The sequence below is a fragment of the Manis pentadactyla genome, chromosome 3 (assembly GCF_030020395.1).
Source record: "Manis pentadactyla isolate mManPen7 chromosome 3, mManPen7.hap1, whole genome shotgun sequence".
Classification (NCBI taxonomy): domain Eukaryota; kingdom Metazoa; phylum Chordata; class Mammalia; order Pholidota; family Manidae; genus Manis; species Manis pentadactyla.
The window spans coordinates 100,405,163-100,426,519 of NC_080021.1; the positions used below are offsets into that span (position 1 = coordinate 100,405,163).

Here is a 21,357-nt window from a genome sequence, read left to right on the forward strand (position 1 = left end):
AGCTCCCAGGTGATTGTATATGCAGGCAGCCAACAATGAGAATTTCTGATCTACAACATTTTAACAATGAGCTGAGCAGAAAAGGGAACACAATTTCCATTAAAATAATTCTTCACATCTATTTTGACATGGAGAACAATTCAATTTTGAATTAAATTTTGGTTCTTTTGTGTGAAGTAGAATAAAAATGATTCAAATATGAATTTAAATAAAGAATTGCATTTCAGAATAAATGATAGACTGAAAAGTATGTGTGCATACACACATACACAATGCACACACACACACACACATTCGCCTCAAGAATTAAATCCAATGACCTTACCTATTGAGCTCATGAACCATAGAGGTATCTCTGTGGCCCCTCATTACCATTTGCTGTTCTTTAAGCTGTTTAGCTACCTACGAAGACAAAAACAACTTAAAATCAACCTCTTAACATTTCCCTGTTTACTATCCAGCAGGTTCTGTACAAAGTGTTTCGCACACACTGATAAGTAAAATACAAGAACCATGAAGTAGGCACTGTCACATCATACCATTCCCATTCAACCTGAGGCTACAATGCTGCATGACCATGTTACCCACCCATTAAACCACTGTTTCTCTGTTTTTAATTATCACCTCCCTACAGAAATATTAAACACTAAGGAGTAAGACTTTGTCAGGGAGAGTTCAGTTTTTGGAGGGGCAAAAACCACTGTAAAATATAAGAAATAGATTAAAATAAGATTTCACCTTCCAGGAACTATTTTTAACCCCCAGGGGTGACACTACTTCATTAATAATGTATGGATTAAAATTTAAATTACAATGGTACTTATTAAGAGTGTATCAATTACCATTTTGACACCTAAAAATTATAAATGTTTTTTATTTTCAAATAAATCCAATACTTACATCTTTGGCTGAGGAACCAGACACCTCTATCCACGTCTTAGAAAAGAATGCACATGATCCTAACATGAAGATGATATAAACCACCACATGGACAGGATCCTCAAATATGGCACCCATGGACTCAGGAGGAGAAAGATAGTAACAAAGACCTCCCACTGGGTACGAACGAGCAGGCCCTCCCCCACTGACATCCTACAAAACAGGAATAAAAAGAACAAATGGTCAACCTAACTGGTCAAACACACCTTTTTCTAACTTTAATTTAAACTCAACAATAATGACAATGTTTGAAGCTCAAAGCACTTACAGCTAATGATTCTATATAACTTAGGGATTTACTTTGGTGTCTACTATCTTTACTTCTTCAAAATTATACAGTGAGTATTTATTACATAAAAGACAATGTGACTGTATTAACACAGTAGAGCAATTTTTAAAAACTTCATAATACATCTACAAAAAGAATCTTGTCCTCTTCTTGAAGATAGGAATATGACTACATTTATAATCGACTTCTGATTACATTGTGAATCTAAAATTAAACTGTGTAACAATATGGAACATATTTTTCTACTTCAAAGTATTATATTAAGAATGAAATCAATTGAAATATTGGCAGAAGACTAACAACTTGCTGCCTAAGCTTTATATGATTTGTATATTATAAGGAATAACAGCTTTTTGATAGCATTTATAATGGAGTTTTATCTACAAATTCAAGAATTTTTAGATTAATAGAAATAGCAATAGCATGTATTTCCTCATATTAAATAAAATTTTAGGGCATGGGGTGAGAAAGCAATTTTGGGGGAAAATAATGAAAATGTCTGATTCCTGAATTTACAATTTCCAAATGATTCCTCTACTGTGTCCTAGAATCTCTAATCCCAAATCAATCAAGAGAACTGTTTATAAACTAATTCACTCTTCCAGTAATTCTCTCATTAAAAAGAATCTTAGTTATGATCACAACACAATCTATATCACTCAATGCATTTATTACTATGAAGTCATCATAATTATTTCTGGATTATTAGCTCATTAGGAAGGAAAAGCTGCTCCTCCACTCATCACATGTAATCAAATTTGTCAAATAAATGAAAAACAAGTGTTATGGATAAAGAGAACCCCAGTTCCTCCAACTAATGTTCAAGAGTTTCTCTTATCCTGTTAAACTTTTAAGTTTAAAAGAGTGAGCTTCCATAAAAGCAGAAAGATACATCACCATAACTTAAATAATGCAAAAGACAGAATATTAAGATAAATGCATAGAATAAGCACCATATTTCAGGAATAATGGCTATAAAAATAATATTCTTTGGTGAAAGGCAAATTATAGAATTACATATTCTGTGAAAGAATAAAGGATCTTAGTCTTTAATTCTACAGTTTTAAGGAGGGAATACTCCCTCATCAGGTAATAGAATTTAAACCAATCAAAATTCAATACTACAATAACTCACACTTTAGTAACAATGTGGCTGGATTGCTTTAGAAGAAGCTATGATGACAGGATCTATACAACAAGTCAAAATGTAGTGGATTCTATTTCTAGCAACTCTGGACTCCCTTCCATCCAGTAATGAATTACATGCCTATCTCCAGCTCAGTTATCCCCAAACCAGTTTATTACCATTCAGGCCATGAAAAACCGGGTTAAGACAGGAAAGGATGATTTCAGTATTGCCTATATAATCAGCAAATAACTCTTTTAAAAAGTTATTCTAGACAGCTACAGTGGGAAAAGATTGCAAAACAGGGAGTCACTTTCATGAGAGCAACGATGATTTAAACATAACAGGTCACTCAACAGAGATCTGAAAATGCTTCTTAGGAAGGAAAATAATTAAAAAGTACTTGGCCAATCTTAGTTTCACACTTAACACTTCTTCCAATCAATGATAGACTCTGTTATGGGAAAGTGAATCCAAAAAAGGTTCTAGCAGCTGCTTCAATTATGGTTCATCTCTCTCAGTCAAAGGTATAACCATGAAATGCAAATAATAATACATTTGAATACTTAGAATAAATAACAAAATACTCACGGCCCACTGTCCTAGTAAATTTACTAAGAAGTTGCCACTAAATCGAACAGACAGCATCTGGGAAATGACATACAGGTTTGACACTAAGGCTGACTGAAGGATGATGGGGATGTTGGATGTGTAGAAGAGCTTGATGGGGTAACTGCTGTACTGCCCACGGTACCGGGCGGACTTAATGGGCAAGTCAACACGAAATCCCTGAAAAATGAAAATCAAGTAAGAAACTACATATATCGGGTAAAGAATATACGTAAGAGGCAAAATAATACCAGCAGGCTATATGACAAGACAGTACAAACAAAATTTTCCCTTCTACAGAGACACAGAAATAGAAATCCTTTGCTATTTCATAACGACTAACATTTTTCACCTTAGGGACCAAAGAATGGAATTATTTGCTTGATTATATCTTGAAACACTGACTTGTCAGATACTAACATTTCAAATGGCACTCTTCTCTTTAAGAGCAAAATAAAAATCTACATTCCACTTAGTTCAGTGAAGAAAGTATACTTACCTGAAAATATATAACAACAGCAAACACAAAAACTGTAGCAATGAGGTTCATGAGATTGGGTAAATTCTGACGATAGAAAGCCTCCCTTAATGCTCGGACTTTGTCCGTCCTGGTGGCCAGTAAATGAAAGAGAGCTATGACGGCACCCTCAAACTCGGTACCTGGTAAGTCAAAACAGAAATGAACTGTAGACCACTATCCAAAGTTCTCCCAAAGGTCAAAACAAATAACCTTGAAACTCCAGTACACAGCAGAAAATATGAGTCCAAAAATTTATCAATGTTCATAACACAGCCAAGTGTGGAGCTTCTAAAAATATTTAGATCACTGAGGCAAATTTATCTTTTTTTAGTGTAAATCTGAAGTTTTCTCAAGAGACTATTCTTGAGGAAAACAGCTGGAGCAGAATAAACCAAAGCAGATATTCAGTTCATAATGATTTGCCTCTCCTCTACTTTAAGGAAAGGAAAGGATATTTTTAGGGGTGGAACAAAGCAGCAGCAAAGCAGAATAAAGATGCCAGAATCGAGATTTATTATCAAGCTTGCCTTTAACATCATTTTTCCAAGAACATTAATAAACAATCACTGCTATTTTCTTAAGGCTGGGATCAGTTTACACGGTAACCATTAGGAAGCTGGGATGGCATTTGAGAGAAGTGGAGATGGATAAGGGAAAGACAGAATGAAATATTTCAAAATTTAGGTGCTTACAAAGCCAAGCAGAAAAGCAGCAAAAGTGTCCGATGGTACAGTAAGTAACAGCTTTCCATCTGAAAAATTGTAATCCACTACCTTTTTATCCTTCTCGGAATGCTGAAATCGGTCAAAGCAATGACTTCTGCTGCAGTGGCTTATGCAAATAAAAATTTTTTAATCTCTTTGCAACCACTGAAATTTTAATGAGCAGAGGCTACAATTTAGGCGTCATTCTGTTTGAAGTAGTGTCTCACACTCCACAGGTCTCTCTTACTAACTTTTACAGTTAGCGCCAGCTGTGCCCCGTACGGCACCCTGGGGCGACAGCATGTATGCTCATTGCCAATCACTGTTCAGCACACATCCAGCCAACTCGTGCAGGTGCAGTCTGTGCAATGTACCTCTGCCAGTGTTAATAGTAGTGGGACTAAAGGCCTTCCAGACAATGGTTTCACAGATGTTGGTGGCAATAAAGAGGGAAATACCAGACCCCAAGCCGTAACCCTTCTGTAGCAGCTCATCTAACAGCAGCACAATCAAACCAGCAACAAACAACTGTGGGGAAAGAAATGCAAGTGAGCTGAAGCAAGAATAAACTCCGGAGGGAGACGCACACCACCAGCTACTGTCAAAGTACAGGCACTCAGTACTAACACCTAGCCGTGGCAGTTACACTACTAGGACTCTGCATCTTTTCACCAGTTTTACTTTAGTCAGAAGCCAGTTCTGTGAATCAGAAGACCGGGAATACTGTCACATTATAAAGTAGACATTTCAACTTTTAAAGTACGTCTATACACCACCTGAACAGTTTCTCTTACGATGTTTGAATGAGGGACACTGAAAAGCACACTAAAGCAAGAATGTTCGCAGTTGTGGAACTTATAAAAGCAAGAAACTGCAAATGAAAGCCAATGAATGATACAACTGCACGCTACCATTAAAGGAGAAGCATGTGAACTCTGTTGACACACTGCTCAAGAATTATATATAATATTTTATGTACAGCTGACCCTTGAACAAGGTGGGGATTAGGGCTGACCACCCCCAACACAACTGAAATCCACATATAACTTGAGTCCTCAACTACTAAGCCTACCGTTGACAGCAAGCCTTATAGATAACATAAATAGCTGATTAACACATATTTTGTATGTTACATGTATTACATACTCTATTCTTACAATAAAAGAAGCTAAAGAAAATACTAAGAAAATTGTAAGGAAAATACATTTACAGTACTTACTGTATTTAATGGAGGAAAAATCCATATTTAAGTGGATACACAGTTCAAACCTATGCTGTTCAAGGGTCAACTGTATGTATATTATATATATATATATATATTATACATAAAGTAAGTCAAAAAGTAGAGCACAAATATGTACACAGTTTGTAACAATGTAAAAATGCATTCTAAACATATGAAGACAGAGATTCGCTGTAAACTGAAGACAATTAAGGGTTCACCATGTTCTAAAACACAATTTTTAAAAAAATGAAAGTCTACTATTTTACTATGCTGATGGAAAGTGACTGTAGTGGGGTATGTGAGGGGGACTTGATAATAGGGGGAGTCTACTAACCATAATGTTGTTCAAGTAATTGTACATTAATGATACCAAAAGAAAAATAAAAAAAAAAAGAAAGCCTACTAACTTTACATAAAACTGAAAATTCTTAATTTTTCTCCTGGAGAATACATTTCTGTAAAAGCATGCATCAATTAAAAATAATCCACAGCCTTGCAAGTGACCTCCTTGGTCATGACTTCTTCCCTGCCCTTCAGTAACCTAATCAAGAGGGGAAGAAAGTGCCTTTCTATGCCCCAATCTCATAGCTGCCCCACTTTTAAATACACCCTCCTACAGAAGTGAGAAAATGCCCTTTCCATTTTTCCCAGCCCTGAAGCTCTCTACCCTCCTTCTGTACTCAGTTTACCCAATATCCCTTAAGAAAAGAAAGTAAACTCTAGTACCCCACTCTAAGCATGCTTACCTTAAATTTTTTTCCTGAACTGTCATTTCCATAGCTGTACAGAGCCTATCTATCTACTTACAGTCTTTTAGTTTGGCTTTCAGTGAACTGGAGAAAGGGTACAATTCTCAGAGCTTCTAAGAGAGCTCATGATCCCCTTGTTGTTTAAAAATCAAGTGTAACGTTTTGACAAGGTAAGGGAGAAGTTAGGACTTACTACTGAGATTTTGTTTTGACAATGTAACTGAAAAGTAAATAAATACTCCCAATCATAAATACAGAAACCCAATAGGGAAAAACAGCTGTCCACAAACTATCAGCCAACCAAATAGTATTATCATGGGCTTCTGATTGACTTGTCCAAAGTCACACAGGCAGCTCTCAAACACTCTAATTCTCTAAACTGCCTGTCCAGACCAATGACCATCAGACTATAGAGCGATTCCTGGATATCCTGTGAAAGTCAAACTCATATTTTTTTAATTAGAGAAAGGAATTATAGAGGAACCTAAGTGAGGAATGGTTTCTATAATTAAAGGAGTAGGATAAAAGATGGTAAAAAGCATGCATGCCTAGAAGGAAATGAAAAGCCCAAAGTTACAGCATCTCATTGACTACAATAAGCAATAAAACTGAACACTAAATGCATGGTCTTGTAGAATGTCCAGTACATATGCATTTCTAAAGCAGGTATAAAAATAGCACTTTCTATTTCAATCCTGCCCATGCACACACACACAACTTAGTTTGATAAAACAATACAATACTTACCTTCACTATGTGCCATGCACACTGATATTTCCTATTCTTTTTTTTAAATTTTAATCAAGACCTATTTAGATTTCAAAACTCACTAGCTGAAAGACACTGACCATGTGAATGAAGCAAGAATAATTAAAGTGAGAAACACTATACATAACAGCATGCAAACAATTTTCAAAACCTGTTTCTAGGTGAAAACACACTGATCCAATCCTATCTCTTCAGCATGTCTGCACATTTTCAATGTTAGCAATGCCTTTAAGAGACACAAGTGGGACTGTTCTATGTTCACACATGAAAAAATTCTCTAAGCATTAGCACTAGAAGAATTAACCACAAGACAAATATATGTACATGAGAAATTATGTAAACAAATTTAATTAGTATATATCCACTGTATCCTTCCTGGAATACAACTATTCCTTGATTTCTTATACTGAAAAACAAAAATTTTATCAATTTAAATTCCTGACTGACTCCACAAGAAGTCAATACTTTCTTCAACTAACCCAGAACTGGTCAACTGGGGTTGCTTATGAATCTAATTATATCCTTACTAAAATACTAGAAAAATGTTACTAATGCATAATGTTCAAAGAACTAGATGCCAATTCTGGGAGTCTTTCAAAAAGCAGGGTTAGTCTAAACTATAGGTTTCATAAAGCAAATGCTAATATAGAGGCAAAATAAGGCAGCAATTGTTATATTGGTATCCTCAGCAATGCCAAAGCACGTGGAGAGCACCTAAGCGCCAAGAGAGCAAAACCAGTTTTCAGGCAACCTTCACTCCCCACCCAGTGAAGCTCTTCTTCCCCCAATTTCCCAAAGGTTATAAATTTGCCAATCAAGTATTTTTTAAGTGGAGACATAAGGACAATGCTATTCTGTAAAGAAAGATACCTTACACTAAATGGGGACTCACTGGGGCCCAGAAAACTACCACAGAGCCTGATTATCCATTAAAAATTTCTCACCTGGTCAAAGGACAAAATACTTCCATTTCATTAGAAAAGCCCCTCCTATTGTTTAATGATGACAATAAATACTTGAACACCTTAGCTCTCCCTGTTCTGAATCATTCTCCCCAAATGATTTTATTACATTTTGCTTCTATATAAGCTTTCTTATTAAAATAAAAAGAATGGTCAACCATGCCAGTCTGAAATGGTTGTATTTCTCAATATATATATTAATACACTGGGATTTTAATTTTATTTTAAAATATTTTTCTGACCTTGATTCTTTTGGCTATTAAAAACATTTCCTAAATTAATCCTAATTTCATGGAGTGAATAAGAAAAGGCACTTCCAAGATAACCAGAACTCTAGATGCTCAGTAGTATTTAACTGAAGAAAACTTCCTTTCAAAACGCAATAAATAACTATTACATAACTTAAGTACAATCCATTCTTAGGTAACATTTCCAAATTATTTTTTAGGATTATAAATTGGAGAAATATATTCCAAACTTTACACACTTTAAGATATTTAGCAGAGAACTTATGTTGGCCTTTAATATTCCATTGCAAAGCAGCCATTTTAAAAATCCATGGAATATATGTATGTATGCTTATATATTTCACTGACTGTAAGATATTATTGTTTGTAATGCATTACTGTGTGTACTAGAAAAAAATACTTCCAATTTAACTATGGCACAATAACTTATTACAAAGAATTTTTATTTCTTACTTTTTTAATATAAAAAGTTATTTCAGACTCAGACACAGATGCTTACCATCTGGCTTCCTCTTTCTGTGCCTCTGTGTACACACAGTAACTTTTCATTTCAGTAACAAACCATAACAAATTTTTGGAAGACATTTTAAACAGCACTTAAATTCAAACACATGTTCTATCAATGCATATACCCAACTAAGGTAGTGACAATATGAACAGACTTGACCAACTTGACACACATGTGCAGGCAATGATTACTGTCATGACTGCCACCTACTGGCAAGCAACTGTTAAGATACTATCAACTGTAAGAAAACATCCTGATTTCAGACATCAAAATGTGAAAAATGTGCAATTAATGAAATACAGTTCATTCACAATTCTTTTATATCATGAAGCTATGAGGCTACTGGAATAAATGTTTTTTACATCAACACAATTTATACATCACTTCAATAATCAAAATATTATAATTAGATAATTCAAATGGAAGAAAATGAATATATCAATCATCTAAAGAATTATTAGAAAAGAAAAAAGCAATCAAGGTCTTTTGTTTTCTACACATGAGAAATTGGATTTCTTACCTGAATAATGATAAGGAGGCAGATTCCAGCACCCATTTCAGCAGGATCCCCATACATGCCCGTCATGACATACACAATGGCTTGCCCAATGGTAATGATCATACCAAATACTGACAAAAATTGGGGGAAAAGGAGTACATGCTTACAACCAAAGACAAAAAAGACTAGAAAAACATCTTTACCACAATACTCTCAAATTTGGAAAAGGCTCTTTGACTGTATTAAAGCTTACATTTCTGGGCTCCATTGAATAAAGCTCTGTCTTTGGGTGTATCTCCAACTTCAATGATTTTGGCTCCAGCTAACAACTGCATGATCAAACCAGATGTTACAATTGGGGAGATACCCAATTCCATTAACGTTCCTATAAAGAAAGGGGAATAAAGTAAATAATCTCTACTATATCCAATGTAGATTAATTTAGGCACATCCCAGTCCTTAATTATATTTATTGAAATGTATACATAAATGTTAACAAGCAAATTTTCATTCCTTAAAATTAACTGCTAAAGACTCTCATTTATTAATATAACCTTGCAACAGTATATCAAATCAAAATTACCATAAATACTATAAAATGTAAAGTTCTGTAAATTCTAATCTTGATCTCCCAAGACTTCTGTCTAAATCATCATTTTTAAAACTTACACTAAACATTTTATTTCAGTGCAAAATAGAAATGTTATATGCCAAGCCCCCAAATTAAATGATGTTTAAGAATATCTGTGGCTTTCTAATTCAAAATCTAGAATTACATAAAAGTCATCTAAATCAGTGTTGTAGAATATTTAGTGGCATGAAAAATTTTCATGACACAGAGAGAAAAAGATACTTGAAAACAGTATGTACAGCTTGATTTCATTTAATGTTTAAGTGGAAAAACAAGTTTCCTGTTATTTCAGTCTGGTTGTCAAGATGTTTATATTGTTTTTACCCCTGGGATTATAAGTGATTTTTAGTCTTTTTGCCTCTATTTTCTAAGTCTTTCTTCACAGAAAATATGTACTGCACTTACAGTGAAAAATAAGAAAACCAAGGGTATAAGGTAACATTAGAACTGATTCTACATGGTTAAGACTATGTTTCTGGTTATTTCATCACATCACAACCTTAAATCCTGGCTTATTAATATAAGAAAAGATTCCATCTTACAAGATCTTCATGTTTTCTCAAGTACTTTTTCAACAGTAAAAGATAAAAACACTTTCTCATTGTAAAAGCCAGTGGGTAGGTATAGACTTTTTTTAAGTCAAATCACCAAAATTTATAATTATCAAATGGATCTAGTCCAAAAATAAATTCAATCAAGCTTTAATGAATATTTCATATAGGAAATATGGTGCCTCAAATCAGCAGGGAAAAGAAGGATAAATGGACCATGGCAAGTCACTGGCCATTTATAGAAAATTAAACCTAGATTCCTTACCTTGTGATTTACATCAAAACAAAGGCCAGATGTATAGAGAATATAACCATAAAAGACAAATGATTGAAGTACCAGAACTGAGTATGCTTATAATCTTGGGAAAGAAAAAGCCTTTCTAAGCATGATAAAAAACCTAGATGCCAAAATGAAAAAGATGGACAATATGATGAGATACAAATAGGAAACTTCCATGTGCCCAGAGATAGCACAATAGTTAAAAGAAAAATATTAAAATACAAATGACAAAGACCTCATATCTCTAAAACACAAAGAGTTCTTACAAATCAATTTTAAAAATGAATCAACAGAAAAAGGAAATACAAATAATAAAGAGATACATGACGTGGCTGCTATCAATGATGCCCTTTCTGGGGAAAATACTGACAACACAGGAAAGGAACCCAGTACCCAAATCTGTGCCATGTAACCCTGAAACCCTAACCAAAGTTGAGCCTGAGTAAATTCTGATAATTTGGAATTTTGAATTAAGAACCAAAGAACCCAGGAGTTGTTGGAGCTAAATCACAAAAATAGGGTTTGCAACCCCTGCTGGTGAGGTCTGAAGGCTGCCCTGGTCCACTTTCCCCAAGGCTTAGCTGTTCTACCTCCTCTTTGGATTATATAAAATAGCCAGTATCTTTCCAATAAATTCAATTTGTGTGTGTAAACCGGTCAGTAATTTTCTATTATTTCTAACAAGTTCATTCACAGAATAGTCAATAAAAATATAAAATGGTGTTCAAGCTCACCAATACGTAAAGAAATACAAAATAAAAAAACAGACACCAATTTTTACCTGTCTGACTAAGACTAAACAACTAATAATATCCTGTTAGTAGAGAAAGTCATCCTTATGTGGCACCACTGTGTAAAATAATAGAACCCTTTTGGAAGATAATTAGCATTATCTGTCAAAAGTTTAAATGTAACCTTCTAAACAAACAGTTAGGCTTCTATAAATTAATTCTATTTAAAAATTACAGAAGAATGTGGTAACATTCATGGTAGCACTGGTTATAAAGATATAAAATTGGGAAATAACTAAATGTATGACAGAAGAGGACCTTAATGACCTGGAACCATACTTTAAATACAGTCCTTACTTTGTCTCCAAGCCCTTCATGATCTGGCTCTTGGACTCAACTGCAACATCATGTCCTTCCATATTTCCCTTGGCTTATTTTCTTCTAGCCACACTAACTCCTCACGGCTCTCTGAACACATTAAGCACACTCCCATCTCAGGGCCTTTGCACTTGTTATTCCCTAAAATGTTTTTCCCCCAGTTCTTCACACAGTCTTATTTCTGATGTCCTGCACATGCCTGCTCAAATGTCCTGACTACGTCCCAAATATACTTCATGTAGAGTCTACCTCCCCAAATAGAGTAATATAAACTCCACAACAACAGAGTCATTGTCTTGATCATTGCTTTCATCGCAGGACCTAGCACAAAGCTTGGCACATATTAAGACCTCAGTAAGTATCTGCAGAATGAATGATTAAATAAATCGTGACATATCCATATAAAGAAATACTATATGCCCATTAAATCAAGTATCTCACCCAAGATAGTAAGTAAACAAGCAACTAGCAGAATAGTTGTGTAGTATATCTTTTTAGTAAAAAAAAAAAGAAAAAAAATTATTTAAATTTATTTGTGAATGTGAATTTATATGTAAAAACACATGTGAATGTACATACAGACAAAAGGTCTGGAGAGATATTCACCAAAATCTATTATCTTCCCAAGAGTTACTACTGAGATTTTTGCTTTCAGCTTTATATAAACCTGCATATAAATGGTGCATTTTTAATAATAATCAAATACTATTTTCTTAATCTAAAAAAATTACCAAAAAGGCCCTCACAGTCCAGTCCCTGCCTCTCTCCTCAGCCTCACTGACCAGAATCACCCCATGTTGCCTTCACAGGTATGTGTCAGCTCAGGCCTCCCCAACACACACCCCAAACTCCAGAACAAATGCTCTTCCAGCCTCACCTCCTCCCTGACACTGTAGCCTGGGGTCTTTCAATCTCATCAAAAACCCAAAAACAGACTTCCAAGGGTCCATGAACTTCCTTAGATACTATGCAAAATCCATGTGTATGAGTACATACACACTTTTCTTAGAGTCTATATAAATTTATTAGATTCTCAAAGGAAACACAACCCATAAAAGGATGGAAGACCAAGGCTTTAACAGTACTAAGCATTCCATTCCTTGTTGCACCTCTGTTCTCTGTACATATTTCTATTATTACAATAAATACATAGTTTTGTAATTATTTACATGTTGGTCTCTTATCCTAGGTAATGAGTTTATTCTAGCATATCTTTCCCCTCCCTGTAGACATCAAAAATAGTTGTTTCTACATTTCCAGATTTTTTTGCTGTCAGTACTACCATGGAGGCAAAAGAAAAGAAGTACAGACCTCTGTTGGATGCAAGAATGACTCTCATCCAGTAGAAAGGATCAGCAGAATCTGAAGACATGATTCCAAACAGTGGTATCTATAACAGCACATAAAATATTATTTATAGAAATGTATTATATAAATTAAGCTTTAACTTAATTTAAGGCATTCACTTAATATTAGCAATACTTAACCACTATTTCTCATGTTCTTTAACAAAACAAACATACCTTAAAAGTCAAATTCTTTCATGAAAATAAAACAGAAATCATTACTTACAGCATTTCACTAGTAAATACTCCTATCAGTATGAAGATCTGTACCACACCAATGCAAATGTAATTAACACTATCCAACTGTACTTTTAAAAATGCTTATGATGGTAAATGTTATGGGTTTTTTACAATTAAAAAAATACTCCTATCAGTAAATTATACGATATATCTACCTACACATAGAATAATTTTTGCAAAGCTATGGGTACTAATGACAGCCAAGATCACACTCCAAATATAAGACTGAAGATGACATTTACGGGAGAATACTATGCAACTACTAAAAATTATACTTATGAAGCTTGTAATAGCAGGAGGGTGTACTTCTGTTGTAAAATTAATAGTAAAACTGTGGTTCTCAACCTAGGACAATTTTACAATATCTGAAGACACTGGAGGGAAGACTGCTACTGGCATCCAGAGGTAGGTCAGGATGCTGCTTACAAGCTACAGTTCCTGAATAGCACCCCACAATGATGAATTACCTGGACTAAAATTCAGTACCACTGTTGAGAAGCCCTTGTATAAAAAGAAAGGTACAAAACTGAATACATGAAGTATAAGTTCAGCACTGTAAAAATATGCATAGACTTCACCTGAAGGATTAAAGATGGCGGAGTGAGAGGTGAGACAGAGGCATCCTCCCAAAACCACATATAATGCGAAAATATAGTTAATACAACTAATCCTAAAAGAGCAACAGGAAAGAAGGCTGCACCAGGCTGCATACACCTGGAGAAAAGAGCAGACCTCATGAACCAGGGTAACGTACCAAAGCCATGATCAGGCAGGACCCAAGCCCTTCCCCCACCCCAGCTCACCAAGGGAGGAAGAGAAACGGAGTGGGAAGGGGGAGGAAGCCTAGGACTGCTGAACACCCAGCCATGGAGATCTGCTTTGGGAGCACAAACCTACATTGCATGGTGCTCTGGAGATTAGTGGGGTAGGAAAGCTAAACCAGATGGAATACCTGGAGAGACTGACATTCCAGCCACTTGTGGAAAACTGGGATCCACATCCAGCTGCCCTGGGACAAAAGAAAGGCAGGAAGTCTGAGAGACTTCCTAACAGCGAGAGGGCTGCTAAAGGGGCACGGACTGAACAGAGCTTACTGCTCAGGAGAAAGGATAGCGGACAAAACTGTCCAGGCACACTCTGCTCAGCAGGTGGGGGAATTTTCAGGAACTTCAGGTGCTCCATCACCCTGGCTGGCTACACAGCCCTGAGGCCCCCCACCATAATACACACCCTGCTGTGACTTCCTCCCAGCCAGCCTGCACCTGGCTCGCAAACCAGAAACCCCTGCTCTGGCTTCAGGCCAGTCACAGGGAGGCCTTGTCTACGGCAGCTACAAACACAAAGCATAGAGGCCTACACGTGTGCATTCGGCCCACTGGTTCTGGCAGTGGAGACAGGCATAGCACCCGGGAAGCAGGAAACAGGCCTTTCTTCCCCCAGGCACCTCCCTGTGTTGCTGCTCCCCTGTGACAGCCAGCATCACGCTGGGGGCAGAGCAGCTCCAGACAGTAGAGCTTCTGGGCACTAGAGAGGGCACCACCTACATATGTGAAATGTAAAAGGAACCTGGTTCAAACCAAAATCCCACAAACACCAGAAAAAGGACCAAGTGAAACTGATCTCATCAATCTTCCTAAAACAGATTTCAAAATAAAAATCATAAACATCCTCATGGAGGTATAGAAAAATATTCAAGAACTCAGGGACAAATTCAGGATGGAGATTCAATATTAAGGAATTCAATATCTGAAATGAAACATAAAATCGAGGGATTTAAAAGCAGATCACATGAGGTAGAGGAGACGGTAAATTGAAAAGAAATTATAGAAGAGGAATACAAAGAAGCTGAGACATAGAGAGAGAAAAAAGGATCTCTAGGAATGAAAGAATATTGAGAGAACTGTGGGACTAATCCAAACGGAACAATATTCGCATTATAGGGATACCAGAAGAAGAAGAGAGAAAAGGGGACACAAAGTGTCCTTGAGGAAGTAGCTGCTGAAAACTTTTGGATCTGGGGAAGAAGATAGTCTCTCAGGCCATGGAGGTGCACAGATTACCCAACACAAGGGACTCATGGAAGACAACACCAAGACATATAGTAATTAAAATGGCAAAGATCAAGGATAAGGACAGACTATTAAAAGCAGCCAGAGAGAGAAATAAAATCACATACAAAGGAATGTCCATCAGGCTATCATCAGACTTCTCAGCAGAAACCTTACAGGCCAGAAGGGAGAGGCATGATGTATTTAATGCAATGAAACAGAAGAGTCTTGAACCAAGAATACTTTCTCCGGCAAGATTATCATTTAAATTTGAAGGAGGGATTAAACAATTTCCAGATATGCAAAAGCTAAGAGAATTTACCTCCCACAAACTGTCTCTACAGTGTATTTTGGAGGGACTGCTACAGAAGGAAGTGTTTCTAAGGCTAAAGAGCTGTTACCAGAGGTAATAAACTACAGTAGAACAACTAATTACAAAGCAGATGCAAAATCAAATCAACTACCCCAAAGTCAGGCAAGGGATAGATAAAGAGTACAGAATATGGTATCTAATATATAAAGAATGGGGGAGGAAGAAAAAGGAAGAGAAAAAAAGAACCTTTATATTGTGTAACAGCATACTAAGTGAGTTAAATTAGACTGTCAGATAGTAAGAGAATTACCTTTGAACCTTTGGTAACCACGAATCTAAAGCCTGAAATGGCAGTAAGTATATACCTACTGATAATTACCCTAAATACAAATGGTTTGAATGCACCGATCAAAAGACTCACTCAATGGATAAAAAACAGGACTCGTCTATATGCTGCCTACAAGAGACTCACGTCAAACCCAAAGACATACAGACTAAAAGTGAACAGATGGAAAAACATATTTCATGCAACTAATAAGGAGAAAAAAACAGGTGTTGCAGTACTTGTGTCAGACAAAATAGACTTCGAAACAAAGAAAGTCACAAGAGACAAAGAAGGACATTACATAATGATAAAGAGGTCAGTCCAAAAAGAAACCATTATAAATATCTATGCACTCAATGCATGAGCACCTACATAAGTGAAACAAATACTAACAGAATTAAAGGGGGAAACAGAACGCGATGCATTCATTTTAGGAGACTTCAACACACCACTCACTCCAAAGAACAGATCCCCCAGACAGAAAATAAGTAAGGAGACAGAGGCACTGAACAACACATTAGAACTGCTGGACCTAACAGACATCTACAGAACACTCCATCCTAAGGCAACAGGATACACATTCTAATCAAGTGCACATGGAACATTTTCAAGAATACATCATATATTAGGCCACAAAAAGAGCCTGAGAAAATTCAAAAAGACTGAAATAGTACCAACCAGACTCTCAGACCACAAAGGTATGAAACTAAAAATAAATTATGCAAAGAAAACGAAAAGCCCACAAACACATGGAGGGTTAATAACATGCTCCTAAATAATCAATGGAGCAATGACCAAATAAAAACAGACATCAAGCAATATATGGAGACAAATGAAAACAATAATTCAACACCGCAAAATCTATGGGACGCAGTAAAGGCTGTGCTAAGAGGGAAGTATATAGCAATACAGGCCTACCTCAGGAAAGAAAAACAACCCCATATGAACAGTCTAAACACAAAATTAACAAAATTAGAAAAACAAGAACAAATGTGGCCCAAAGTCAGTAGAAGGACAGACATAATAAAGATTAGTGTAGAAATAAAGAGAGAAGAATAAAGCAATAAAAGAATCAATGAAAAGCAGGAGCTGCTTCTTCAAGAAAATTAACAAAATAGATAAACCCCTAGCCAGACTTATCAAGTAAATAAGAGAGTCTACACACACAAAGAGAATCAGAAATGAGAAGGAAAAATCACTACAGACACCACAGAAATACACACAGAGAGAATACTATGAAATATTATACGCCAACAAACTGGATAACCTAGAAGAAATGGACAACTTTCTAGGCAAAAGCTTCCCAAGGCTGACCCAGAAAGAAACAGAAAATCTGAACAGACCAATTAACAGGAATGAAATTGAATTGGTAACCAAAAAACAACCAAAGAACAAAGGTCCTGGACCAGATGGCTTCACCACTGAATTTTGTCAAACATTTAGTGAAGACCTAATACCCATCCTCCTTTAAGTTTTCCAAAAAGTAGAAGAGGAGGAAATACTCCCAAACTCATTCTATGAGACCAGTATCACTCTAATACCAAAACCAGGTAAAGACCCCACCGAAAAAGATAATTACAGACCGATATACCTGATGAACGTAGATGCAAAAATACTCAACAAAATATTAGCAAACTGAATTCAAAAATACATCAAAAAGATCATCCATCATGATCAAGTGGATTACTCCAGGGATGCAAGGATGGTACAATATTTGAAAATCTATCAACACCATCCACCACATCAAAAAAAAAGAAGGACAAAATCACATGATCATCTCTATAGACGCTGAAAAAGCATTTCACAAAATTCAACATCCATTCATGATAAAAACTCTCAACAAAATGGGTATAGAGGGCAAGTACCTCAATATAATAAAGGCCATATATGATAAACCCACAGCCAACATCATACTGAACAGCGAGAAGCTGAAAGCTTTTCCTCTGCGATCGGGAACAAGACAGGGATGCCCACTATCCCCACTGTTATTCAACATAGTACTGGAGGTCCTAGCCATGGCAATTAGACAAAACAAAGAAATACAAGGAATCCAGATTGGTAAAGAAGTTGTTAAACTGTCACTGTTTGCAGATGACATGGTATTGTACATTAAAATCCCTAAAGACTCCACTCCAAAACTACTAGAGCTAATATCGGAATTCAGCAAAGTTGCAGGATACAAAATTAACACACAGAAATCTGTGGCTTTCCTATACACTAACAATAAACTAATAGAAAGAGAAATCAGGAAGACAATTCCATTCACAACAGCATCAAAAAGAATAAAATACCTAAGAATAAACCTAACCAAGGAAGTGAAAGACCTATACCCTGAAAACTATAAGACACTTTTAAGAGAAATTAAAGAGGTCACTAACAAATGGAAATTCATCCCATGCTCCTGGCTAGGAAGAATTAATATAGTCAAAATGGCCATCCTATCCAAAGCAATATACAGATTCGATGCAATCCCTATCAATTACCAACAGCATTCTTCAATGAACTGGAACAAATAGTTCAAAAATTCATATGGAAACACCAAAGACCCCGAATAGCTAAAGCAATCCTGAGAAGGAAGAATAAAGTGAGGGGGGATCTCACTCCCCAACTTCACGCTCTACTACAAAGCCACAGTAATCAAGACAATTTGGTACTGGCACAAGAACAGAGCCACAGACCAATGGAACAGAATACAGACTCCAAACATTAACCCAAACATATATGGTCAACTAATATTCAATAAAGGGATGATGGACATACAATGGGGAAATAACAGTCTCTTCAACAGATGGTGCTGGCAAAACTGGACAGCTACATGTAAGAGAATGAAACTGGATCACTGTCTAACCCCATACACAAAAGTAAATTCGAAATGGATCAAAGACTTGAATGTAAGTCATGAAACCATAAAACTCTTAGGAAAAAACATAGGCAAAAATCTCTTCGTCATTAACATGAGCAACTTCTTCATGAACATATCTCCCTGGGCAAGGGAAACAAAAGCAAAAATGAACAAGTGGGACTATATCAAGCTGAAAAGCTTCTGTACAGCAAAGGACACCATCAATAGAACAAAAAGGTATCCTACAGTATGGAAGAATATATTCGTAAATGACAGATCCGATAAAGGGTTGACATCCAAAATATATAAAGAGCTCACACACCTCAACAAACAAAAAGCAAATAACCCAATTAAAAAATGGGCAGAGGAGCTGAAAAGACAGTTCTCTAAAGAAGAAATTCAGATGGCCAATAGACACATGAAAAGATGCTCCACATCACTAGTCATCAGAGAAATGCAAATTAAAACCACAATGAGATATCATCTCACACCAGTAAGGATGGCTACCATCCAAAAGACTAACAACAACAAATGTTGGCAAGGTTGTGGAGAAAGGGGAACCCTCCTACACTGCTGGTGGGAATGTAAATTAGTTCAACCATGTGGAAAGCAGTATGGAGGTTCCTCAAAATGCTCAAAATAGAAATACCATTTGACACAGGAATTCTACTTCTAGGAATTTACCCCAAGAATGCAGCACTCCAGTTTGAAAAAGACAGATGCACCCCTATGTTTATCACAGCACTATTTACAATAGCCAAGATATGGAAGCAACCTAAATGTCCATCAGTAGATGAATGGATAAAGAAGATGCGGTACATATACACAATGGAATATTACTCAGCCATAAGAAAAAAACAAATCCTACCATTAGCAACAACATGGATGGAGCTAGAGGGTATTATGCTCAGTGAAATAAGCCAGGCGGAGAAAGACACAAATGATTTCCCTCATATGTGGAGTATAAGAACAAAAGAAAACTGAAGGAACAAAACAGCAGCAGAAGCACAGAACCCAAGAATGGACTAATAGTTACAAAAGGGAAAGGGACTGGGGAGGATGGATGGGAAGGGAGGGATAGGGTGGGAAAAAAAGAAAGGGGGCATTACGATTAACATGTCTGGGGGGGACACGGGGAGGTCTGTGCAACACAGAGAAGACTAGTGATTTTACAGCATCTTACTATGTTGATGGACAGTGACTGTGAATGGGGATGTGGGGGGGACTTGGTGAAGGGGGGAGCCTAGTAAACATAATGTCCTTCATGTAATTGTAGATTAATGATACAAAAATAAAATTTTTTAAAAAAACAGGTAAAATAACAAAAACTAAAAAGATTGAAAAAAGCTCAGAAAAAAGAAAAAAAAATCTGTAAACCAGAAAAAGAAAAAACTGGATATAAACTTGAAGCACTGGTGGTCATGAGGCTGAAAACAAGACAGCTGAGGAGTAGAGAATCAGCACAAAGCTGCTCCTAATGTCACAATGCAAGGCAGCAGAATCCTCAGAATCTCCACCACGTTCCACGTCTGGAGAAGAGCAGCTGCACAGATATCCTGTTTTTGCCTCCTTTGGCTTGGAGGGAGCAGGAACCAGGAACAAACGAAGAGCAGCTGAGAGGAAATGGATGAGGGAAATGTGCAATGGGGAGCCCTCGGTCTCTGTTACAGGGCCGCCCTGACCCGGGCAATGGGGCATGATCTGAAGTAGGGAGTCGAAGATGGCCTCTTCACAAGACATTTTAACAAAATTCTAAAAAAGAAAGAACAAGGCCCCGGTAGCAGTTACTACACTTTGCTTATCTTGGGTTCAAGAAAACTGGATAGGAAACCCCAAACCCTTAAACTGTGTCTGGGAGGGGAAAATCAACCTGAGATTTGAAAGAGAATGAAGAAACTGCCTTCACTGGGCAGAACCACCTGAGCAGGAGAAAGACAAAGACTCAGTATGGCAACTATGTAAACATATTATAGAAAATAATAATAATAAAGGACCAGTAAAATGCATAAATTAACTTACTGTATGAAACAGTCCTGAGAATTGTCACATCTCTGTTTCTTCTTCATGGGTTCTTGGGTTTTAGCTGCAAAGCTTAAAGTATTTACTATCTAGTCCTTTAGAGAAAAATGCTTGCTGACCCTTGGGTAAGATTTCAATATTGTGAAGATGATAATTCTAAATTGATATGTCATATAGAAACAATGCAAGACATACTCCCAGCAGGCTTTCTTATAGAAACAAACAAGTTGATTCTAAAATTTGTATGGACATATGAAGAACCTAGAATAGACAAAACCATTTTGAGAAAGAAGAACAAAGTTGAGGACTTTCACAACCTAATTATAGAACTTGTATAAAGCTACAGTAATCAAAATAGTATGGTTTACCATAACAATGGAATAGAGATCAACAGAACAGAATAGAGCACAGAAATAGATCCATGCTTCTTTGGTTGATTTTCAACAAAGGCGCCAAGGTATTTCAATGGAGAAAAGATAGCCTTTTCACCAATGGACAATCCATACA

General features: G+C 36.4%; 1 protein-coding gene across 3 annotated transcripts in view; it reads right to left on the reverse strand.

Annotated features, from left to right (window-relative positions):
• SEC61A2 (SEC61 translocon subunit alpha 2) overlaps positions 1–21,357 on the reverse strand; it is a 29,530-nt gene that overhangs the window by 2,962 nt on the left and 5,211 nt on the right. For 2 of the 3 annotated variants that reach the window (XM_036908100.2, XM_036908102.2), the window contains exons 4-11: positions 13,029–13,107; positions 9,400–9,531; positions 9,168–9,277; positions 4,562–4,715; positions 3,463–3,623; positions 2,946–3,143; positions 901–1,092; positions 326–402 (exon numbers count right to left, since the gene is read on the reverse strand). In XM_036908100.2, coding sequence (XP_036763995.1) covers positions 326–402; positions 901–1,092; positions 2,946–3,143; positions 3,463–3,623; positions 4,562–4,715; positions 9,168–9,277; positions 9,400–9,531; positions 13,029–13,107 — 1,103 coding nt within the window. Of the gene's footprint in view, positions 1–325; positions 403–900; positions 1,093–2,945; positions 3,144–3,462; positions 3,624–4,561; positions 4,716–9,167; positions 9,278–9,399; positions 9,532–13,028; positions 13,108–14,200; positions 14,313–21,357 lie in introns of all 3 variants that reach the window. The other variant, XM_057498199.1, reaches the window with a different exon arrangement.